Source organism: Pan paniscus, chromosome 1 (genome assembly GCF_029289425.2).
Source record: "Pan paniscus chromosome 1, NHGRI_mPanPan1-v2.0_pri, whole genome shotgun sequence".
Taxonomy (NCBI): domain Eukaryota; kingdom Metazoa; phylum Chordata; class Mammalia; order Primates; family Hominidae; genus Pan; species Pan paniscus.
Genome location: NC_073249.2, coordinates 22,216,941 through 22,243,209, shown reverse-complemented (window position 1 = coordinate 22,243,209; position 26,269 = coordinate 22,216,941). Strand labels below are relative to the sequence as shown.

The following is a 26,269-nucleotide window of genomic DNA, read 5'->3' as shown; positions in this document are numbered from 1 at the left end:
GGCTACTCGGGAGGTTGGCCTGAGGCAGAAGAATCGCCTGAACCTGGGAGGTGGAGGTTGCAGTGAGCCGAGATGGCGCCATTGCACTCCAGCCTGGGCAACAAGAACAAAACTCCGCCTTAGAAAAACAAAATCTATTTCACATTTTCTTCACTACCTTGTAAAATAAGGGATAAATGCTGCTTTTAAAAGTGTCTCTAGCTTGTAATAAAATGACATTTAATCATAGATCAGTTTATAATAGCATTATTTGTAACACCAAATAAATGGAAGTAAATTAAATGTTTAAAAAAATTTTAGGCCAGGCGCGGTGGCTCACACCTGTAATCCCAGCACTTTGGGAGGCTGAGGCGGGTGGATCACGAGGTCAGGAGATCAAGACCATCCTGGCTAACACAGTGAAACCCCATCTCTACTAAAAATACAAAAAAATTAGCTGGGCGTGGTGGCAGGCACCTGTAGTCCCAGCTACTCGGGAGGCTGAGGCGGGAGAATGGCATGAACCCGGGAGGCAGAGCTTGCAGTGAGCTGAGATCGCGCCACTGCACTCCAGCCTGGGCGACAGAGCTAGACTTCATCTCAAAAAAAAAAAAATTTAGTATCTAATAAATAACTGTGTATTTATTTAATGAAATAATAAGCAGACTTTGAAGAGGGTAATTATCAAGATTTTACAATAATATAGAAGAAGAGCTTAAGATCACACGATATTAATAATGGTAATGATAACTAACATTCATTGAGGGCCAGGAATTCACTACATGTTGGGCACTGGTCTAGCATTTTACTCCAATATTTTATTTAATGCTCAAAACAACCCCATGAAGCATGTGTAATAACTATTCCCATTTTCAGAGAGAAAGAAACTGAAGCAAAAAGACGTTAATTAACTTGCACTAGATCACTTTATCATATTAAGTGAAAAAAAAAGCAAGGTATAAAAATAACAGAAATGTTTCTATGTAGAAAACTAAGTATGTGGCCGGGCGCAGTGGCTCACGCCTGTAATCCCAGCACTTTGGGAGGCCGAGGCGGGCGGATCACGAGGTCAGGAGATCGAGACCATCCTGGCTAACACGGTGAAACCCCGTCTCTACTAAAAAAAAATACAAAAAATTAGCCGGGCGTGGTAGCGGGCGCCTGTAGTCCCAGCTACTCGGGAGGCTGAGGCAGGAGAATGGCGTGAAACCCGGGGGGCGGAGCCTGCAGTGAGCCGAGATCGCGCCACTGCACTCCAGCCTGGGCGACAGAGCGAGACTCCGTCTCAAAAAAAAAAAAAAAAAAAAAAAAAGAAAACTAAGTATGTATATAAAAAATATTCAACGGGTTAGCACAAAAATGACAAATCTGCTATGTTACAGCAGTGAAAATTTTTTTCTGCTTTTTAAAAAAATGTTGAGGCTACATTTAAGTTAAAGAACGTTTTAGTATTACATACTAAGGAAAAATAATTTTAAAGTCAAATTCACAATACATATATATGAAATACAATTTTTTTTTTTTTGATACAGGTTCTCACCCAGGCTAGGGTACAGTGGTGTGATCTCAGCTTATTACAACCTACACTGCCCAGGCTCAAGCGATCCTCCCACCTTAGCCTCCAGAGCAACTGGGACTATAGACGCACACCACCACATCTGGCTAATTTTTGTATTTTTGTAGAGATGGGGTTTCACCATGTTGCCCAGGCTGGTCTCAAACTCCTAGGTTCAAGTGATCCACCCACCTCAGCCTCCCAAAGTGCTGGGATTACAGGCATGAAACACCATGCCCAGCATGAAATTAAAAAAAATTTAAATTAAGTATAGTTCCAGCAATTCTGGTAATATATTATCTTACTCACTCCCTCACACAGTACACACAATGAAGAGATAACCAAGTTAATGTAGTAGGAAAAGTGTATAAATTAAGTTTAGCTCTAACAAAAAACTCAACCCCAACTTAAACAAAATGAAAATATATTTTCCTTTCAAGTAAAAGACATTTGAAGGTCCAATGCTGGTATGGCAGTTTCACAAAGCTGTCAGGAATCCAGGATGCTTCCAGCTCACTGCTGGGCCATCCTTGGAGTATGGCCCTCATGCCCTCATCATCACAGTCCAAGCTCTGAAAACATCACATGTGTTCTGTGCAGCAGACGGGAATAAAGTGGGGAAAGCCTTCCTTTTAATGAAGCTTCTGGTAAGCATCACACATCACTTTGTACATCAATCAGCCAGAACTACTGACGTGACCACGCCTAACTGGAAATAAAGCTAGAAAACACAGTCAATCGGGTTTTGTTAATAAAGAAGAGCCCTAACAAAATTCCAACAGCCTTTTCTGCAGAAATGGAAAAGCCAATCATCACAATATGGAACTGCAAGGAGCCCAGAAAAGCCAAAATAACCTGGAAAAACAGTTTAGAGGACTTACCCTTTTCAATTTCAAAACTTACTACAAAACTATAGCAATCCAGGCTGTATGGTACTGGCAGAAGGATAAACATATAGATCAATGGAATAGAACTGAGAGTCTAGAAAAAAATCCAAACATCTAAGGCCAGTTGATCTTCCACAACGATGCTGAGTCCATTCAATACAGAAAGAATAATCTCTTTTCTATATGGCAAATCTGGAACAATTGGAATTTCCACATGGAAAAGAATGAAGTTGGATACTTACTTCAAATCATATATAAAAATTAACTCAAAATGGATTCATAACAAATATAAGAAGTGAAACACAAAACTTTTGGGAAAAAAATAGGCCAGGCATAGTGGCTCACACTTGTAATCCCAGCACTTTGGGAGGCCGAGGTGGGCAGATCACTTGAGGTCAGGAGTTCGAGACCAGCCTGGCCATAATGGTGAAACCCTGCATCTACTAAAAATACAAAAATTAGCTGGGCATGGTGTCACATGCCTGTAATCCCAGCTACTTGGGAGGCTGAAGCAGGAAAATCGCTTGAACTCAGGAGGCGGAGGATGCAGAGAGCCGACATTGTGCCACTGCACTCCAGCCTGGGAAACAGAGAGAGACTCTCCCCCCAACCCCCCCAAAAAAAAAAAACTTTTGGAAAAAAGCAAAGGGTAAACCAATATGACATTGGATTTGGCAATGGATTCTTAAATATCACACCAAAAGCACAAGAAAAAAAAAAAAAAACGGACAAATTGGATTTCATCAAAATGAAAAACTTGTATATCATTAATGCACATTATCAAGAAAGTGAAAAAGCAACCTACAGAATGGGAGAAAATATGTGTAAATAATATACACGACAAAGAATATCCAGAATGTATGAAGAACTCTAACAACAACAAAAGATAAATGCAATTTTTAAATAGACAAAGAATAGGCGAGACTATGCATATGGGGAGGCTGGAAATCTAAGAAATTTCTATACCTTCTGCTCAATTTCACTGTGAACCTAAAACTTTTCTAAAAATAGTCTATCTTTTAAAGTGGGCAAAGGGTTAATCAGACATTTCTCCGAAGAAGATATACAAATTGCCAATAAGCACATGAAAAGCTGCTCGTTATCAGTAATTATTAAGGAAGTAGATCAAAGCCACAATGAACCACCTACCACTTCATACCTACTAAAATGACTAATCAAAAAACAGAAAGTACCAAATGTTGGCAAGCATGTAGCAAAATTGAACCTTCATACATTGCTGGTGGGAATGTATGACGGTACCACTGCTTTGAAAAACAGTTTGGCAGTTCCTCAAAAAGTTAAACATAGAATTACTATATGACCCAGAAATATCACTCCTAAGCATATATGCAAAAGAGTTAAAAATAGGGACTCAAACAGATACTTGTATGTCAATGTTCACTGCAGCATTATTCATAATAACCAAAAGGTGGAAACAACGCAAGTATCCATCAACAAATGAACAGATAAACAGAATGTGGTATAGCCATACAATGGAATATTATTCAGCCATAAACAGGAATGAAGTTCTGACACATAATGCCACATGAATGAACCTTACGAATAGCATGCTAAATGAAATATGCCAGACACAAAATAATATTAAATGATTCCACTTATACAAAATATCTACAATATGTAGAAATTCAGAGAGACAGAAAGTAGATCAGAAGTTACCACAAATTGGGGGAAGGAGAGAATGCAGAGTTGTTGGTTAATGGATACAGAGCTTCTGCTTGAGGTGATGAAAAGGTTTTTGAAATAGTGGTGATGTTATACATTTTGAAATGTAATTGACACCACCAAATAATATACTTTAAAGTGGCTAAAATGGCAAATTTTGTTTTATGTGTGTGTGTGTGTATATATATATATACACACACACACACATATACATACATAAATATATACATACACCAAAAGAAAGCAGACTGAGAAAAAGCAGTGTGACTATATACAATGTTTTTTTATCTGTCTCAAAAAAATCTTTCTCTCTTTCTCAGTGTAGTAGGTAAAAATTTCACACATATGGCATTTTCCAGAATACCTCCCTCCCCAGAGTTGTGCCACAATTCCAAATTCATATATATTGCCAAGGTGCTGAAGACAAGCAACAGTTAAAGCACATCCAAGAAATATACACAAACACATAAAAAATAACAAGTGAAATTATGACAAAATAGTACCAGAAATTCAACCACTATTATAATTGCCCTTACTCAACTTGAGGCATTTTTTTGTAATAATATCCTCAGGTAAATAGTTTCTTTTACTTTTCATAATTTGGCTAAACATGTATATAAACAAGCTAGTGTCATTAGTATGTTGGTGCTATAACCTAAAAACTCAGAAGAAAATTAAGGAGGGCATGGAAATCCTCCCCCTCTACTCCCTTACCCTAAACCTTGCCCTACGCATCACTTCCATTTGGCTGTCCCAGAGTTTTGTCCTTTATAATCAACTGGTAATATAGATTCATACTTCTCCAGCAAAAACATGCTTCTTTTAAGGAAAAAAGCCATTTGAAGCTATATAACAAAAAGCTTGCTGCATTCTGGCAAATGAAAGCCAAGGACTATCTGGCATAAGCAGATACAGACAGCAGCAGCTCAGTGGCTTATAGGTTTCAGTGACAAAAACTGAGAACTTTACAGAGAAGAAAGCACATGAAATATCTCAAACACTGCCTTTTCACTGAATTATAAAGATAATTCAATATCCATAAAGGAAAATTAATCAAAACTAAGCTGAACAAAACACACTGCTCATCTATAACTTCACCTCAATATGCTAGAATAGAATCATATATAGCTCTTTACATTCTAGAGGCTGGTAACTTTCACAAATGGACAGCTGTAGAGTAGCATAAATAGAAATCAAGTGAAACAGTTAAAGTGAAAGTCATTCTATGAAAGAAGAGTAAATTTGAACTAAACATTTTCTTGGCATTTCTTCGTAAAGCTTACTGGATTTTCAAAAGAAATTCAGACTCAAATACAGTTTGAGCCATGTGCAGAGAATTTTGGAAAGAAAATGAAACGACTTTTAAACTAATATTTAAGCAGCTTTATGTAAAAATTCTTAGGGTTGACGAACACTAAACAATTAGGGTTTTCAAAAACTGAATTTAATTGTCTGTTAAAAAACTAATGCCCTCTCACAGAAATCATCTTTGTATATCTGAGAACTGAAACATAAATGAGAAACACTGTTGCAAAGGAAATACTTCTACAGCTGGAGGGAAAATTCCTTTGTCATTTCCAAATACTAGTTATATTACATCATCTCCTTTTACTTCTTTTTTTAAATGGAATGGTTTACATGTTTTTTAGTAATACACCTAATTGAAAACAAAATATACTAAACTGTCATAAATATTTCACCTAACCCTATTTTAAGCTGTAAATATATAATGTTATCTAGATACACTGATTAATATCTGCTTTAAATTCTATTGATTCTCAGCAAAGACATTAAATTTATAAACTAAAATGATTACAGATTTAGCATGTAAATTTTTTATGGCTTTGCTACTATTTTGATGTTTTTCCCTTTAGATAAAATGCAAGATAAATTTTTAGGTATGCAATCACGAACAAAATAAATGACCCACAGTCTGGAAAATAAAAACGACCTTGAGCAACAGAAGTAGTCAACAAACTAAATAGAATGATTTCTCATACAAGGAAGCAAAGTATTACATAATTCAATAATAATTTCTTTTGGGGTGTGTTTTTCAATATGCATCTGAATGTAAAGAGTCATAATGTTAAAGTAAATAAAGACGTCATTCTCGTCCTCTGAAAACCTGACTCAGGAGTAGTTAGAAAGCGGACCAGTTTTCTCAGAGTCCTACAGTTCAGCAATCCCCTGAAGCAAACTTCTCTTAACCTTGCCCTAAAACAGACATGTAGGGAAGAGCTGGTCAATTCTTTAGATTTTCAAGGGATTTTCTCTAGGAGAAGTTGAAATTCATTACAAGAGGAATTTCATTTAATATAAGGCACCTCTCATTACTAAAAAGTCAAAAACAACAGATGTTGCTGTGGATGTGGTGAAAAGCGAACACTTATACACTGCTACTGGGAATGTAAGTTAGTACAACCTCTGGAAAACTGTATGGAGATTTTTTAAAGAACTAAAAGTATATCTACCATTTGATCCAGCAATCCCACTGCTGGGTATCTACTCAAAGGAAAATAAGTCATTACATCAAAAACACACCTGCACACATATGTTTATTGCAACACAATTCACAATTGTAAAGATATGGAACCAACCTAAGTGCCCATCAACCAATGTATGGATAAAGAATATATGGTATATATATACACACATACCATGGAATACTACTCAGCCATAAAAAGAACAAAATAATGTCTTTTGCAACAACTTGGATGGAGCTGGAGGCCATTATTCTAAGTGAAGTAACTCAGGAATGGAAAACCAAATACCGTATGTTCTCACTTATAAGTGGGAGCTAAGCTATGGGTACACAAAGGCAGACAGAGTAGTATTATGGAGTTGGAGACTCAGAAGGGAGAAGGAAGAAAGGGGGTAAGGGATAAAAAACTATATATTGGGTAAAATGTACAGTACTCAGGTGACGAGTGTACTAAAATCTTGGACTTCACCACTATACAATTCATGCATGTAACCAAAAACCTCTTGTACTCCAAAAGCCATGAGAATTTACACACACGCACACACAGCATTTCTTTGCATTTACAAGTATCAACTTGAACTTCAGAAGAGCGGGTAAGCGCTGCTAAACCAAAGCTACCTTTGCAGTTGTATAGTTGACACGTATTCTGATGCCTCCTCATAGCACCTGGCAGCTCCTTAGTTTTAAGAAATAATAATCATATCCATCATTTGCGTCATTTACATCATTTGTGTGATTTGTCTTCACTGCTCTGTTAGCGTTCTTTTGCTGTGTGTTCACAGAAGTATCTGTGTATCACTAATGAATTTAACCTACATAGGTTTTTTAGGAATCAACTAAACTCCTAAGACAAAGACTATAAATTGCCATCATAAGAACAGAGAAATAACTGAAGAAGAAAAAGACTGATCTGCTAAAAGAATATACTCATAAATTCTAACACAAATTTCCCATTCCCTCTATCCAGTTTTGAGCTCCTCGATTACAGGACTTAGAAATACCTCAAAAAGAAAAACACAAGTTTGAAAATAAGATCAGTGAAGTAGGAGTAAAGGATATAGACTTTTTTTTTTTTTTTTTTTTTTTTTGAGGCGAAGTCTCACTCTGTCGCCAAGCTAGAGTGCAGTGGCGCGATCTCGGCTTACTGCAACCTCTGCCTCCTGGGTTCAAGCGATTCTCCTGCCTCAGCCTCCAGGGTAGCTGGGACTACAGGCATGTGCCACCATGCCCAGCTAATTTTTGTATTTTTAGTACAGACAGGGTTTCACTATGTTGGCTAGGATGGTCTCAATCTCTTGACCTCGTGATCTGCCCACCTCGGCCTCCCAAAATGCTGGGATTACAGGCATGAGCCACTGTGCCCAGCCGGATTTAGACTTTTTAATTCTGTAAAAACTACAGCTGTTTTTAAATTTTTCATTTTTATCAGTTATTCATAAATACACATTCAATCATCACTTAAGATTTAGGAAAAACATTACGCCCCGTACCTACTATCACTTCCACCAAAAAAAAATTCCCTTTCCATACCATCCTCCCAATATGGTTACAGCATAATTTTAGTTAGATAAATATTAAGTGTTTCCATTACTATAACCATATAAGTTATTACTTTTCCTTTCCTAATTTCTATTTTTCTTATTGTTTTCTCATTTGCTTCATTTCCTAAGCAACCTTAAACCCTCCCCAGATTTCCAAATCTCCTCTCAAGATGTTCATCCATATCAGATACTTAAGTCTGTCCTGAAACCTTCTGAACTGCATCCTGTCTGTTATGGTTCACCTCTATGCTTGGTGCAAAGTTGTCATTTTGTATTCTCCCTTCATTACAGTCTTAGGAAATCCTTTCTACTCTCTCCTGCATTGTATCTCCTGCTTCCTATATCCTGTTACTTCCTCATCTTCATTCACTCCTTTACCTAGTTGCAGCTAAGGCAATCAACTCATTCCAGTTTGCCTAAGACTTTGCTGGTTTTAGTAGAAGTCCCACATCCTGGGAAGCTCCTTATCCTAAGTAAACCATTTGTAGCCCACAGGTTACAGAATTTTTAACACCTTCATGCCTAAAAATGTCCTTATCCCACCCTCATACTTAAGAATTTGTCTGGATATAGAATTTCAGTTTAGAAACTGTTTTCCTTCTAAATATGAACACTGTCTTCTAGCTTCTAGAGTTGCTGCTGAAAAGGCCAAAGCGTTTCTGATTCTTATCCTTTGTATTCACACTCTTTGGAACCTTTTGGGGTCTCTTGTTTGTCCCCAGAGTTTTAGGAATTGCAAAATATATTGATTCTGAACCTTGATGCGAATCTATTTTCATCCACTGACCTGGGTATTTGGTAGGCCCCTTCTATCTAGGAACTCGTGTCCTTTGGTTCTACAACATTTTCTTGTATTGATGATTTTTTTCCCCTCTGTTCTATCAAAGTGCTCTTTTAGAATTCCTATCATTCATCAGATTATTATTCAGGCCTCTTCAATTGGTCCTCTAATTTTCTCCTCTATCTCCTCTTTTCTATCTCTCTGTGGCTTTTTGCTCCACTTTTCTACTTTCCAATCTTGTACTGAGGTTTCCATTTTAGCTATCATAATAATTTCAAAGAACTTTTTTCATTCTCTTTTGCTCCTTTTTATGGCATCCTGACTTCATGATTGCAGGATTTTCTCTCATCTCTGGAAAATACTGATAGTTTTATGTGATTTGGTTTTTTTGGGTTTTTTTTTTTTTTTTGAAGTTATGCTTTCCCTGAAAAGTATGTTTCATGTGGGTTGCTTTCTTTGTTTGGGACTGTACCCTATAGAGGCTTTGAGGATCCTCAGATGTCTGGCAATTCTATTTTCCATTCATATTTAATTACGAGAACTAAAACATGATGTGAAGCTCCAAATCCTTGGGTGAAACCCCCTGATAACAAATCTCACTGTAGTGTGACTGCCTGAGCCCTTTACTGAGAAGCCTCTGATATCTGCATCTCTAAGTTCTTTCTTCTTGGGGAGAGTCAGATTCTCCAGACAAGACTCTTCTAATCTCCTGTCTTTGTGATAAAGGCCTAGTTGCCAGCATTCTGGGAGCAGAAGTGAATACAAATTTACTTAATCTCCTTATTTTCAATATGAAATGTCCACCATAAACTATGCCTATGTTGCCCAATCCAGAAAACCTCTGTTGTACTAAGAACATCCAACATTTGTTTGAGGAGAGGGATAAAGTACCCCAATGGCACTCAACAGGGGAATTGCTCTAGAGTTTCTACTGCTTCTAAACCAGCCTCAATCAATCGTCTGTACTTTAGCCCTACCCATACCTCAACTTCCAGAGGTTCCTAAAGATAGCAATTTCTAAAACTTCTGAAGATTCTGCCAAGTAAACTGAACAGGTCCTCAGCTTGCACCACTGCTAATTTGGAATTTGACTTTCTCAGATCTCCTAAGTCATTACCACTCATCTACCTGCTTTTCAGCTTCCAAAATTTTGTTTCTATAGTCTCTTCTACCACTCTTATCATCCTTAAAGGTTTATGACTCTTTAAAAAAATTATTTTATTATAGTGTTAGTGAATTGCAGAAGGAAATGAAGTTATATTTGTATGCTCAATCCATCATCACCAGACTCTAAAGTTTATGATGGACATTGTGCAAATAAAGTTAAATGCAGAGTTAATCTAAGAACTTTTACCTTGAAAAATTTGAGATTATCTGCATTTTACCTCATTGTTTTAAATAGCAGCACCCTCTTCTCCTTACCTCACCACCATGAAGTACTTGTTTACAAATTGCCAACTGCTAGGGGATAATAAATGACTACTCATATAAGAAATCACTTTTGACCACATGTGGTGGCGCCTGTAATCACGCCGGTAATCCTGGCACTTTGGGAAGCCGAGGTGGGCGCATCACTTGAGGCCAGGAGTTCCAGGCCAGCCTGGTCAACACGGCGATACCCCCTCTACAAAAAAATACAAAAACTAGTCAGGCATAGTAGCACATGTCTGCAGTCCCAGCTACTCAGGAGGCTGAGGCAGAAGAATTGCTTAAACCCAGGAGGTAGAGGTTGCAGTGAGCCCAGATCACACCACTGCACTCCAACCTGGGCAACAAAGCAAGATTCTATCTCAAAAAAAAAGAAAAAAAGAAAAACACAAAAATCACTTTTGAATTTTTATTATCACTATTTCTAATTATTAAATAATTTTAAAAGGAAAAAATTACTTTGAAATAAAATAGGGTAAATCAAAGAAGAAACAAGTCCCTGGCATTAAAAATATGAGTTTCATACAATGTTTCAAGATTAGAGCTACTGCTTCTAGCCCTGCATATAACAAGTATAACGGCATAATTCATTCAACCTACATTACCAAATGTCTCCTATGGGGTGCAGTGAAAGAGGAGTTTCCAAACAATTTAACCAATATGTGAAAAGTCATGAATAATCAAAGTTATGGTTTAATTAGTAAAAGAGTCAAATTCATTTATAGCTGGAGTAAAAGATGAGTGTGGGACAAAAGAATAGCACAAGAGAATTTTAGGGATGATGGAACTGCTCTGTATCTTGACTATGGTAGTGGTCACATGACTTTACATTTGTTAAAACTCACAATATACACACCAAAATAAGTGAATTTTACTATAGGTAAATTTCTTAAAGAACTTTAAATAATTTTTAAGATGACGGTGGAAAATAAATATAAAATTGCACATACACACATACATACATAATAAGTGGCCATTCCCTTCTCCTTCCTAAACAATTCAGCCCTAAAGATTAGATGACAATATACACCAATGTTAATTTCTTCATTTTAATAGTTGTATTGTGGTTAGGTAGAAGAATGCAGAAAATATATGGGGATGACAGAGCATTAGGTAGGCTACTTACTCTCAAATGGTTCCAGAGGAAAAAAATTATACTATACTTGCAATGTTTCTGTAAACTCGAGATTATTTCAAAATTTTTTTAAGTGAAGAAAAAGCCAGGCATGGTGGCTCATGCCTGTAATCCCAGCACTTTGGGAAGCTGAGGCAAACTTTTTTTATCTTAAATCCATTACTCTTTATAGATTACTCTTATTCTTTACATTAATCCCAAAATGGATAGGATAAAAGTAACTCACATTTGTATAATGTCTGCATTGTGGTTTGTTGTCTCAAGAAACCTCCTTTTCATTTCTTGTTGTTTACTCTTTCATTTTTCTTGCTGTCAGAGAAGTCTCTTAAGGTTGGTCTTTCAAAGATTACTAGGTCCTCTCATACCTTTAGATGTCATTCTTATTAAGCTGACTTTATTCTCTTTCAACGAAGTTCATATACTTCAAGGTTTATGAAAATTATTTTCTTCATCACTATCATCAAATTTGACACCACTTTTTCAGCCATTAAAATATCATAGCATCTGCCGGGAGTGGTGGCTCATGCCTGTAATTCCAGCACTTTCGGAGGCCAAGGTGGGTGGATAACCCAAGGTCAGGAGTTTGAGACCAGCCTGGCCAACATAGTGAAACCCCATCTCTACTAAAAATACAAAAATTGGCCAGGCATGGTGGTGGATGCCTATAATCCCAGCTACTCGGGAGGCTGAGGCGGGAGAATCACTTGAACCCAGAAGGCGGAGGCCGCAGTGAGCCAAGATCGTGCCATTGCACTCCAGCCTGGGTGACAGAGTGAGACTCCATCTCAAAAAAGTAAATAAATAAATAAAGTGAAGAAAAAGAGAAGTAAACAGGATCATATTAAAAATTCTGTATGGCATGCTAAGGAGGAGTTCAAATGTCATTCTGAAAGCTTTCAGTAGTCACTGAAGTATATTAAGCAGGATGTTGACATGATCAAAGGATCATGTTCTAAGTGGTTTTTTTTTTTTTTTTTGCTTCCTTCTACAAAGGTCTTGGATGTGTAGAATTCACAGTATTTTCAAGTTAGAGGTACATGTAATAAGGAAGTTGTTAATGCTTAGCATTTAATGGAAAAACAAACATGATTAATAAGGTCAGTAAGATCCAGGAACGTAACCCATTTGTACATGTTTAATACAGAGAAGTCAACTGAGCCAGATGCACACAGAGGTTGAATAAAACCAGAACTCATGAGCTACTACACTTAACTGGGATTACCAGAGGTACATAGGCAAAAGAGACAAATATGATGATCACACTTAATCACAGCCTCAAGCAACATAACACAGCAAAGGACTCTTAGAAGAAACTGTCAACTTAGCATGTATTAGTCAGAAATGGGTAACACATTACGAACGCATGCAGCAAAAAGGCAGAAACAGATACTACAGTCGACCTGAAAATATTATTGTAGTTTTAACCATAAACTCTAGGAGAATCTCTATAAGTAGAGAGTATGGAAAAGCTTTATGATATCATATGTCAGCTTCACTACATACCTGAACTTAGTCTGTTGTTAAATGTTTGTTAGTTATGCTTTTAGCTCAGGGCAAGATCATAGGTAGCTAGCAATACAATCTCAAAAAGGGGCTTTAGTCACTGTTTCATAGCGGGGGCTTTTCCTAATCTTTTCAAACAAGTATTTTTTAAATCTCAGGGCATACCACTTCTAAGTAGATGCTTGAGTGCTTTTAATAGTATCTGAGTCAACTTGGGGCATTGCATTAGCCACTCTAAGTAAACGATGATACTTAAGGATGGGATTCTTGCTGTAGCAAGATAACTATACTGCTTTTACAAAACTTTCATAAAATCTAATTAGCATTGTTCTATTTCACAGCCATGACAATATCGATCCCAAATTCTGTACCAATGGTTAGAGAGGTAACTGGATTAGAACATAATAAAGCTTTACTGGAAAAAAACAAAATCACTAGGTTAGCAGGTGCATCTTTGCAAACCAAGAATTGCACATATAAACTCCTCGAAGTCATGTATCAAGTCTCACTGTCCTTTCTTTGTAAAGATATATACACCCCATGCAAAACTCCACACCAACTTAATATTGCTTAGATGACATAAACAGATACGCTAAAAAATATGGAAAGGATAAAGGCAAACCTTCAAACCTTTGCCTTTGTTTGGAAATTGATATAAATTGTGACAATTTATGTGTTAGAAGAATTTATTAACCACTTTCTGTCACACAACCAGTTTAAAGGCTCTCACACTACCTACGGTTAAGTATATACCAGCATTTCCCAAACTCTGTCAGCTGTTCTTCATAAGGAGTTCCAATGTTAAATTACTCAGGCAAATTCTAGGTAAAACAAAGTTTAAATGGTTTCTACACCAAACTTTTTGAAACTTTTTCTATGATAATGTGCTTTGTAATATCCAAAGAGGCATACAAAAAGCACTATTTTCCAATCTTACACAGCCACTGAACTCTTAATTTTCAGAATATTCATTTATATCTCTAGAAATATAATTTAGGAAACACTAGCGTACATTAAGTTTCTACATACCACACCACACGTTTGTGTCGTACTGTCAGGTCACAAATACATTTACGGGCGCTGCATAATCTTCAATACATAAAAAGTCCTAAATGAACAACACATCAATAATTTTTCATGATGATTTTAACCCTCTGCGTTGAGGTCCAGAACTCTACCACTGATGTGCAGATTGGAGATATATAAATATAAAAATAAAATGTAATTAGTCATCTCATATTTGTTGTTGTTGGTGGACGAATGAGCATTAACTTGATATTTACTGAAGAATAATTATATAACAACAAAATGTTCCAATGCAAAAAGCTTATCCTGTAAGATTTTTTGCATAGTCACACAGAAATATTGGCATCTTCAATCCCAATATAATAAAATACTATCAGTAAGATACAAATGTATGTTAATAGTAAAATAGTTATTTACATCCTTATATTAGTATAGCTATGCATTTCAGTTATTATTTACCAATAAATGGCATTTTAATTATTACTTTATCATAAGGCTAGGTAGAATAGAAATTTTAAAAAGCAGAATGGGAGGACGGGCATGGTGGCTCATGCCTAAAATCCCAGCACTTTGGGAGACCTAGCCCGGTGGATTGCCTGAGTTCAGGAGTTCAAGATGAATCTGGGCAACATGGTGAAACCTTGTGTCTACTAAAATACAAGAAAAAAATTAGCCAGACATGGCAGCGTGCACCTGTAGTCCCAGCTACTTGGGAGGCTGAGGCAGAAGAATTGCCTGACCTCGGGAGGTAGAGGCTGCAGTGAGCTAAGATCACGCCACTGCACTCCAGCCTGGGCAACACAGTGAGACTGTATCTCAAAAAAAAAAAAAAAAAAAAAAACAGAATGGGAAGCAAGCTGACAAAATACAACCATAAATCACCAGAAAAGGAAGAATCCTAAACCAACTTTTAACTTTTTAGAAAAATAAACTATTAGTCTTATGTCCATTTTTCACAAAGAGACATAGGGAGGTTAAATAACTAAATCACCCAGTTAATAATCAAAGCAGTCAGTCTTAATCCAAAACCCCTTGCTCTTTTCCAGTATATTGGTTTAGAACAGAAACATTTCAGGTTAGGTGTTCTACTTGTAGATATTCACCATGGAAACTCTAAGGAAACTGGATTAAGTGTTATCACTATGAATAGACCAAATTAAACAGAAGGTGTTTTTTTCTTTGATTAAGCCTACAGTGACGTTTAAGCAATCTGAAATAAAACTGAAAGTTAACAAATGATTGCACATGACTGAAATAATTCACAATCTTTTCAAAAGATTGTTTTCATCCATATAAGTAGTACTTTGCAGTATAATTAGATCAGGGGTGGGAAGAATGGCACTGGTGAGGAAGAGTTAAAGAGAAAAATAAATCTAAATCAGAAAAAAGAAAAAAGGCCAGGTGCGGCTGCTCACATCTGTAATCCCAGCACTTTGGGGAGGCCAAGGTCGGAGAATTGCTTGAGGCTAGGAGTTCAAGACCAGCGTGGACAACATAGTGAGACCCTATCTCTACCAAAAAAAAAAATAAATAAGCGAGAAAACTAATTTTATTCCCCTATATGCTGTCTGTCTTTAAACAATGAAACTAGATTGTCCTCTACGATTATTATCTGGCCTCCCAAAAACTCTGAACAAAAGTTAATAGTAACCACAGCTTTAATTGTTCACACAATGCCAAAATAGCACCAATTATGTTTTCTCCTTAATAAAAGTATATATTTTCTAGTTTCCTTAACAGTATATATAAATAGTTGCTGGCACTAGAAACACAGCGCTTCATGGATGTAATAAATAGTAGTAAAGTTCCCACACTAGTCCAAAAGTCTGAAACCAATGGCCTAGCCAAAATGTGTTACACTGCAAAAAACAATACTTAACACTGTAACAGGATTTTAAAACTATGAGTCCATGATATTTTCCTCTTAAAAATCACAAAGTAATGAATGTAATCTCTTCAGATAGACAATAGTTTTGCAACATCTACAGTAATGAAAGCTGTAAAAAATAAAGTGACGATTTCTGTATTTAATGTAAATGCCTACACATAAAGAAAAGTAAGCTTAATTAGAGCAGGAAAAGGTCATAATTAAGAGATCTCTCAGTAATTTCAAGGACTTTAGGGGTTGACAGCAGTGGTTCATTATGATGTCAAATTTCACTCTACTTTTTAGGGTGCTTTTCTTAGATGTAATTTTACCAACAGCATCACTCATGTTATTTCACCATGATTAAATTTATCTTTCAGTGCACATGACTTTCACACAGAAAATGAAGTTCACAGCCACTAAGTAAAATATAACCTATTCAGATTTGGATTCTCTCTCCAATCCACAAGATATCCCAAATTTCTCTCAAAATTTCTTTCTAACCCTGCTACTCAGGAAGTTACAAGGAAAACCATGACCTTATACTGGAAGAACATTTCCCAAAGCGTATTCTGTGAAACACTGGTTGCCAGCCATCCTCCAGACGCTCTGAAAAAAAGCCTATTCCATAGTCAGATAAACTTCATAAATTCTAGGATAATCTGCTGTATTTTTAACATTAAATGTTGTCTAAAATCGTTTCCCAAACTGATTTATTCATATAAACCTTTCCCCTTGCTCAAGCATCTATTAAATATCCCATGGATTTCCAGAACACACTTTGAAACTAGGGAGGGAGGTTAGAGTGAAGAGGCCCTAATCCCAAAAGAGAAGCAAACAGTTCATGAGGAAGAGTAAAGGCAAACAGTGGGATTGGAAAGGAGGAGCCAGGTCTTTGTGCCCCGTTAACATGAAAGCTAAAGTGCTGCTCTCATACAGTGATAGATAAAGAAACACTAGCCAATAGAAGATTAGCCATTCCCTACGTACTGATTAGAAAAAGAGATGGCAGTCATAGGAAGGAAGTGTGTAGAAGCTAGCTAGAAAGAATAATCCTGGAGTTCTACTCACCATTAATGGAGAAGAAAAGGAAGTCCCCCAGATTTGGAAAGGAGTTTTTTTGTTTTTGTTTTTTGTTTTTTTTTTTGAGACAGAGTCTTGCTCTGTCTCCCAGACTGGAGTGCAGTGGCGCGATCTCGGCTCACTGCAAGCTCTGACTCCTGGGTTCACGCCATTCTCCCGCCTCAGCCTCCTGAGTAGCTGGGACTACAGGCGCCCGCCACCGCGCCCGGCTAATTTTTTTTTTTTGAATTTTTAGTAGAGACGGGGTTTCACCATGTTAGCCAGGATGGTCTCAATCTCCTGACCTCGTGATCCGCCCGCCTCGGCCTCCCAAAGTGCTGGGATTACAGGCGTGAGCCACCGCACCCGGCCAAGGAGTTTTTATATACAACAAAAAACTTGTGTCTGGGATAATCCATACTTACAGTGTGGGTAATTCAAAAACAAAAATCACACGAAGTGCAGATGATCACACTTGCAATTCCAACACTTTGGAAGCCCAAGGCAGGCGGATCACTTGAGGCCAGGAGTTTGAGACCAGTCAGGACAACATAATGAGACCCCCCATCTCCACACACACAAAAATTTTTTAATTAGCTGGGCATGGTGGCACATGCTTGTAGCTCCAGCTACTTGGTAAGCTGAGACAGGAGGATCACCTGAGCCCAGGCGGTTGAGGCTGTAGTGAGCCATGATGGTCTCTCATAATAATTATTATGCAAAGACTTCTTGACTCATCAAGATAGGGCAAAAGGAGCTAAGCAATTCTTGGTCCTCGATACCTAAAACTGGCAGTTTCCTGAGCAACAAATGATGAGAAAAAATCTGATAGAACTAGCAAATCCTCACCTACATCTACCCTAGAGTTCAGCTGAAGTGATGAGAAGCTAAAACCAAGAAACTACTACCTTTGTTTATAGGTCATATGGTTATCACTCAAACTCAAAAACGTATATACCTCTGACAATCAATCAAAGTCAACGCCCATTAGCCCAAACTCAGAAAAGGAAAAAAACAAAGGAAGAGACAATAAACCATTGAAGGAAATACAAAAGAGTGAAATTAACTCCCCTGCCCATTAAGTTCTTTTAAATTAAAAATACCCAATCATAAAAAAAAAAAATACACTATCATTCAACAAGTCAGACTGAAGTAGCAACTCAGGAACACAGTATTCATTCTCATTCTCTATCTCCCTCTCCCTACTCATTCTCTTTTTCTCCCTCCCCCATGTCTCCTCTTCCCATCTATTTCCAAGTCTGTATCTTGCCCATACCTTACACTCTTTCCCTTCACTAGATTCTTGAGTAAGTCCCTAATCTATCGTGTGTCCTTTTTGAAAAAATGAACTGTCTATATTTTCACTGTTTAACAGTCAACATAGCATAGCTGCACCTACACTAAAGTATTTCAAACTATTTTTATCTCAACCTATAGTAAGAAATACGGGAATAAGGAATACAGGAAAAGGAATAAGGAATAAGGAAAACACAATGTTTTGCACAACAATACTTATTCCTTCTATATTTGATGTACTTTATATTTTCTATTCTAGTCTTTAATTTTTTTTTAATGCTGGTTAGACTTAGTAATTGGTTTTAAAACCTATCACAACCAGCAGGAGAAAAACAATGAGCTACATACGTAACATACTGTCAATAAATGTACCAAATGAGAAAAAGGTCAGAGAATAAATTTTTGACTGCCATAAAAGAGTGGTACAATAAAATATTTATTTGAGCTAAATTATTTTATCCTAAAATAGCCTGAGCTTACTGTGTAATAGTATTCAAGTCCTAGGAATTATGGGACATTTCATAAAATTTCCAACATACTGCACTATTTGTTTTTATATACTGCTATACTAAGGTATGCCTTACATTTCCATATAAAATAAATATATGTCTAAAATCCCTAAAGTGTTAATCCTGACATCCAGTTTTCACTCATGAAGCAATACATTCCTTTTTTTAAAAAGCTGGGTGTGGTGGTGCATGCCTGTAATCCCAGCTCTTTAAGAGGCTGAGGTGGGAGGATCTCTTGAGCCCAGGAGTTCAAGACCAGCCTAGGTAACACAGTAAGACCCTTGACATGGTTTGGATTTGTGCCGTCACCCAAATCTCATGTCAAACTGTAATCCCAGTGTTGGAGGAGGGACCTGGCGGGAGGTGACTGGATCATGGGGGCAGACTTCCCCTTTGTGTTCTTGTGATAGTGAGTGAGTTCTCACAAGATCTGGTTGTTTAAAAGCGTGTAGCATCTCCCCCTTCTCTCTCTTCCTCCCACTCCAGCCATGCAGGACGGGGTCGGCTTCTCCTTTGCCTTTTACCATGATTGCAAGTTTCCTGAGGCCTCCCCTGCATGCCTCCTTGTAGCCTGCAGAACTGTGAGCCAATCAAACCTCTTTTCTCTATAAATTACTCAGTCTTAGGTAGTTCTTTATAGCAATGCGAGAACAGACTAACACAACCCTGTCTCTAAAATAAAGCAATACATAAAATAAAAAGAGTAATGTTCCTAAAAACAATTATAATACAACCCTGTCTCTAAAATAAATCAATACATAATATAAAAGGGTGATGTTCCTAAAAACAAAAAAATTACTAATGAACATCAAGTATTTCAAAGACTTTAGGGGTTAACAGCACTAGTTCATTATACCTAAGTTCACTCTACTTTATAGGGAATTTTTCCTAGATGTAATTTTATCAACAGCATCACTCTTATGCTATTCCATCATGAATGCCAGGAACCAGTATCATCTGGCAACTACCTCTAAGTGTAATTTCTCTTAAAAAGAGAGAGACAAACAGAAATGTTATAATAATAGCCATTACATCTATTGAACACACTTCTACCATGTGCCAGCATTGTACTAGATAAAATAATTGTAATTACTCATTATCATTCCTAGAATAGAATATTAGGTGGCTAGTATAAAGGAAACAAGTACCCAACCAATATTGCTGATTATTCTAGTTGAGAACTTAAATAAATGTAATCATCTGTATTAAACGAACATTTTGATAATTCAGACTGATTAATAAATTCTACTCAGGAAAAGCTAACAATGAGGAACAGCATATGTGAAGAACAAAAGTATCCTAGAAAAGATACATATCCATCAACACCTCACTTAATTAACACTCGTGTCATTAAAAAAAGTGAACAGCTTTAAAACTATACTAATAAAAAGAAAAGCTTAAAGCATAGTACCTGCTGATATGCTCTGGGTACAAATTTATTAAACAGACTGTTTTCTATGTATATACAAAATCTGAATAAGCTATAAAATTAGTTATTTAGTGATAATTTCTGTATGTTACAAAGTCCAAAATTCAAAAAGCATCAAAATAGTTATCCATGTACAGACAGCCTTGCATATTTATTTTGTATTAAGTAATATTATCTTAACATTTATTAAGTAAATTGGTAAATAATTCCCTAAAATTCCAATTTCCCATTTCAAAGTAGGGGGTGGCCGATTTAACGAATGATATACTAATTCAGTCATTACTAGCAAATTAGTTTACAATGTGGAAGTTATTTTTACTTCTACAACTCCACTGTAATTTATTCTAGAGTTATGCTGACATCGACTATTACTGTATACACATACAAACCATAATCATTTCAACAACTTAAAACTAAGCAGACAAAAAAGTCTGAATTTCAAATACTATTTACTATAAATGAAAAATAATACAACTTATTAAATTTAAATGTGATCTATAGTCTTAAGGCACTATTATTCCCTTGCTCTAGTGATCATTGGCTTAATCCTCTCTTTCTCTTTCCACTTATTTCCTCCCTCAAGCCATCAGCACCAAAAGCAAGAAAGGCTGTCAAAGAAAAATAACATATCTGACTTTGAATTGTCACTTTTCTTATTGTTTTGATACTGCTATGAACAAAACATTAACTGTACCAATATAAAAATAAAATGGACTAAAACTAGGAATAAAATGAAATTGATAGAAATGAAGCTGAATACAGCCGGTAAGAATCTTGGCTGACTCTACTTTAAGAGTAATCTATCATCAGCATAAAGATAAGTAGCATCTAGCTGACACTTTCATTAATATAAATAACGAACACAAATATGTAACAACTTGTGTTATTAATACTGCGTTCCTGTTGCAAATAGTCTTTTAAAGATTTAAATAAAAGACAATATTTTTTCAATTATTAAAAATTAAACTTAAAATTACACCACTTAAGGCAAATCTAAATTACCAAATTTAACCCCAACAACAATCCCTGTAAATTTCCACCAGAGTCCCAAAAACTAATGTTTAGAACACTGAACTGAGGTCAATTCACAATTTGGAAATATTCTTAGTCTTAACTGATTTTCACATGTTGTTAAGTAATTAAAATAAAATAGGACATTTCCCCAAAATGCAGTTATCAATTCATATGAAGAACATCTGATCTATTTCAATTCTTAAATAGACTGGCACTCTTAACCTAAATTCTCAAATAACTTAAAGACAGCAAATACCACTACTCACTACGCAACTCCTGACAGCCTTTTCCATTCTTAACTTTCTTTTTACTCTTTATCCAGACTTCCATACTAATAAAAATAATACTCAGCCAAATACTTATTTGATATTTGGCTTATATAAAAATATACATAAATGAGGTGTTCTTATACATATATAAGAAACAACATCCAAGAAAACATATTTAATGGAAAATATATATAAATTATTCTGATAATACAGCGAAATATCTCATAACATAAAACTACTTACCTAAACTCTAATAATCAGAAGGCAATGGAGGATACAGTTTTCTCTTTATCATAAATCATTTAAAATTATATTTACTACTGGTACATAGAGTTCTCCCCATAGCTTCGCAGATAGGAAAGAATACTAAATGACAAAAATCACAGACTAGAGTGTCATTAAGGAACCATAACTTAAGAACTCAAGTTCCAACTCTGAAAGTACCAAAACCCTTTAAGTCTTAAAAAAAAAAAAAAAAAAAAAATTAACACTACAGAATTTCTCAATTTGTGAAACATGGGATGTAAAACTACATATGCTTTACAAAATATTTTATTCAACAAATAAAAGACGTATACTCACAAAACCAGTACCAAAGCCAAAATTGTCTCACTCTTAAGTGAGAAGTTACTTGAAAGATGGTTTAGATTTCTTACATTCCCAGGATGAGTCTGGCAGTCTGTTTTGAAAAGTTATTCTATTCACATTTACATATTTTTTTAAACCTTATGACATCACGTTGCTAGAAACATTCTTATACTGGCAAATTGAATAATTAAAGTTATTACGTGTAGACATTCTTGTATCAGTGGTTTACCTGAGAAACTAACTTTGAATAAATTTCAAATCCAAAAAAAAAAAAAAAAAAAAAAGACACAATCAGCACTTGACTTTTACTTCAGGAAAATAAAGTTTTACTTGGGAACAAATATTTTAGCATAAGAACTTAGCATAAGAACAAACTAAAATGATTAGTATTCCAAAGGTACAAAATCATATTTGGCCAAAATCCTTCAAAAGCCAACGTACCACTACTACAGACAGATCTGGGTGACGATGCGTGCTTATTGCAACAGTGAACTTCTGGACCTTAGAGTGTGTCCTGTATATAACAGCAGACGCTGAAGAACTTGAGCCAAGCCTTCAAGCTTGAAGGTCATGGAGCGTTTGCTCACATCATTGATCTATTCCACTACAGTAGGTCTTCTAAATCACACCTATATTTAGAAGAATGAAGCCAAAAATCTAACCAGTTTAGATTTAAATTAAATTTAGAGTAAAATGTAACTCTCAAGTGGAAGCTGCCCCCAAATATTCTCTAACTACTATCACAAAATTTTTAAACTATGTCATTTAATCTTACAAACATAATTTTTGGAAAGTCCATGTTTAGCAGTTTCCTTTCCTTGTACTATGCAGAGATGAAATAAAACCCACTGATCACCACCTTCAGCTTTCTGTTGACCTAAGGCAAACACAGATATTTTAATATCTCCTCCCATTTTGAGAATAATTTCCATAGTCTGAATGTTTCCACCAATAAATACCTTTCAAATGAAGGACTATTATAGTGCCATGTATTAGGCAACTGTAACCAATAATCCACTTTTGCCCATCACAGAATTGATTTAAAATCTCTTACTGTTGACCTAAAAACATAAGTTCTTCGTCGCCAAGTTCCACATTAGCTAGGCCTTAAATCAAGGCAACAATTGAGCAGCACAATTTTACTCCTGGGAAAATATTTACCAAAAACTAGCGGAAAATCTTGAATAACTAGTGTCTGTTTTTTTATTGTATTTTTTCTTTCAACGGAGTAGAGTTTACTCATAACTCTCTATACCAATTAAATCATAATGACCAGCTAAAGATTAAGTTTCTTTAAAAATTACAAACTTACCCCATTCTAGGTATTCGAGAATGTTCTTCTCTCTTCTCAATGGAGAATTATTGCATTCATCATAAAGGCAGATGAGTATATCCAGTAACGTCTCCACACTGAAGCACTGCCCATTGGTCTGAGCGGGCCCGTCCAAAATAAACTGCTCCAACTGCCTCAAACGCACTTCTCCAGACATGTTTAATTCGATTTCTGCTGGTTTTCCTTTAAATTATTATGATGACTTTTACTATTATCTGAACCTAAATTTTAAAAGGTATGGTTTTAAAAATAAACCACTTGTTATTCAAACAACTGTCATGCAATGCTGGTGCTGAATTAAACATCCAACACACCAGTAACCTCACTTAACTGAAGCGTCTTCAATTTCACCCATATACATATATTTTGAGGGTAAATTACCATAAAATATATACTTAACGCATTTTTAAAAGAATACAATTAAGTCATATATTTAAATAAAATAATAATTAAAAGTACAACGAACTAGAGAGTCAACACTTCTTTAAAAAAAAAAAAAAAACTCTTCTCCTTCATTCAAAATTCAACTCGTGCAACGTAATCCTGAAACGAATCCGGTTGCATCATTAATGAATAAAGTCCGATTTGCATCAGCAATTCACTTCCCGGGAAGAAGAAAAACAGAAAAGGGAGGAAAAAAACAGAATGCATAGAAGGGGGAGGGAAAACCAAAAATGTTGCTGCAAATCCTCCCAACCACCACTTGGATAATGCATCAGCGGCAATTTCTCCAGCGGGAAAGGGAGGGGGCGAGGTCCCTGAAGCAGCCCCTCGGCTCGGAGCACGCCAAGTCTTGCCCGGAGGCGGCTTTTCGTTTCTCCTCCCGAGGTCCTTCTTTCTTTAAGGCTTTGCAGTCAGTCCTATTTTCAACGGATTCCGGTGAAAACTCTTCATTTTCCTCCCGGCTTCACCCTAGGGCCTGACCGGCGGCGCGGCCGGGGGTGGAAGGCGGGCTGCGGGCGGCACTGGCACCGGGCTCCGGAGAAGCGGCTACTTGGCCGCCCGAGCCCACTCCATGTCGGTGGTCGCTCGTGGGCCGAGCGCCGCGCCGCGCCGCGCCGGGCAGAGAGCCCGGTCTCCCCGACACCCGCACCGCGGCCGCCGCGCCGGAGGCTCCCGACGCCCCAGGCGGGGGGGTGCTTCTCTGAATTCAAAGGACACAAGCGGCAGCAGCTGCGGCGGCGGCGCGGGCGGCTCTGGCAGCTACTTCTCCCCCTTCTTCACACCCCTGGGCTAAGGACATCTTTCCTCAGCGAGGAGGGAGGCGGCCGAGGCGCAGGAGGAGGGGTCGCTTCCGCGGCTGAGGAGACCAGAGGCTGCGGCAGCCCGGCTCCCAACCACTCCCTTCCTCTCCCTTCCAGCCCTCCCCCGCCTTCCCTCTCCTCTCGCGCTCGCGCCCTGGGCTCCGCAAGGCTCCTCCAGTCCCGCCGCACAGAGGCGGAGGCTTGCGGACGAGTCCGGATCCAATATGGCGGCCTGGCCCCCCGGCCCCGGCACACGCGCGCGCACACGCCCTCCACTCCCCGCCCCCGCCCTGCCCGAGCCTCAGCCCCAGCCGGCGGCCAAGCCGGGCGGGGTCCGGCCGGCGCGCCCAGCGGAGGCCCCCAAGGGGGCGCGGGCTCGGGGCCCGAGTGGCTGCGCCAGCCCGAGGGGAGGGGTGTGGACTGCCTAGGCGGCGAGGCTGCGGCTGCCGCAGCGTGGAATGCGGAGCTGCGGGAGGGCTGAGGGAGGCCCGGGCGGCGGTGGCGGAGCATATGGAGGCGGGATGACCGGGCCGCGCCGGGAGCTGCGGCAGGACTGGGCGCAGGCTGGGAACTGCGCCACCGCCGCGCCGTGGCCCCGGCTCCCCGAGGTTTCTGGTGCAGATCGCGAAGGGGAGCTCCTGCTCGTCGTCGGAGACATCACCTGTCTGGCGCGTTTGTTAAGGGCGCCCAGAAGCAGAGGGCATTAGGCTTCCGACAGAGCTGGAGGAGACGGTGCCTTTCAGCCCCTTACCTGCTCCCCACCGGCCCCCCAGATTCGGTTCGCGCACACTCCAGAGTAATCGTTTCTTAGGTGTCTAATTACAGCACTTCGTGTGTCATTTCCCAGGACAAAAACAATGACAGACTTGTCCGCGCTACCATCGAAGTCTTGGGTCTGCACGCAAAGGATGGAATCCCCCATCTCCATTCCCAAAAGTTTCCCTACGGGAGCCTGGTGTTGTCTCCTCCGGAACTGTCCTAGCGGCTGCCTGTTTTTCCCTAGCCATGGTTACCGCCTGCGGGGGATTCAGCCTGTGAAGGCAGTCAAGGCAGTTCACCACTGTCATCAAACCTACACCCCTGTGTGCACGCGCACACACACTTGTAACCCAGTGGCACAATGCAGGAATTAGGGCAGCAAAGGCAAATCGCTGAATAGCTAGGGCACCTGATCCCTGTAGGGCCCTTCCAGGTTTTTGTGAATCTCGGTTTTAGGAGAGCTCCCTTTATAAAATTCTCATGGAAGATGCCACATTTAAATTAACACCACAAAACTAGGTCATTGCAGTTCTGTTACTTTCTCTCAAAATTGCCATCTCCTTTATGGTCGTTCTCTAAAATACAATTATTTTATATTCCTTCCCCACACCTGTGAGGCGGTTGTGTTTCTATGTTAATGTCCACAATTGCATCTTACATCTTGATAATATGGAAGCTGAGGAAGAATTAGAAATGAGGGCCTAGACGTAAAATGAAGGCTAACAGAAGTCGATTCAAGTTGTGATTCATGAAATAGTGTGAATCTTTTATGAAATCTACATTTGCAACGTCTACACTTGCCTGGCTTAAGAACAGCATTATTTTCAATGCCGTCTTGACATGAATGATACTTAGATTCAAACAAAAGGTCAGTCATTTCCAGCCATGACATCTTTATA

General features: G+C 38.0%; 1 protein-coding gene across 21 annotated transcripts in view; it reads right to left on the bottom strand.

Annotated features, from left to right (window-relative positions):
• CDC42BPA (CDC42 binding protein kinase alpha) overlaps positions 1 to 24,909 on the bottom strand; it is a 331,921-nt gene extending 307,012 nt beyond the window's left edge. For all 21 annotated transcript variants that reach the window (XM_034947986.3, XM_034948052.3, XM_034948013.3 and 18 more), the window contains exon 1: positions 23,347 to 24,909. In XM_034947986.3, the coding sequence (XP_034803877.2) occupies positions 23,347 to 23,524 (178 nt within the window). In that variant the 5' untranslated portion in view covers positions 23,525 to 24,909. The remainder of the gene's footprint in view (positions 1 to 23,346) is intronic.
• Between the last annotated feature and the right edge of the window lie 1,360 nt (positions 24,910 to 26,269).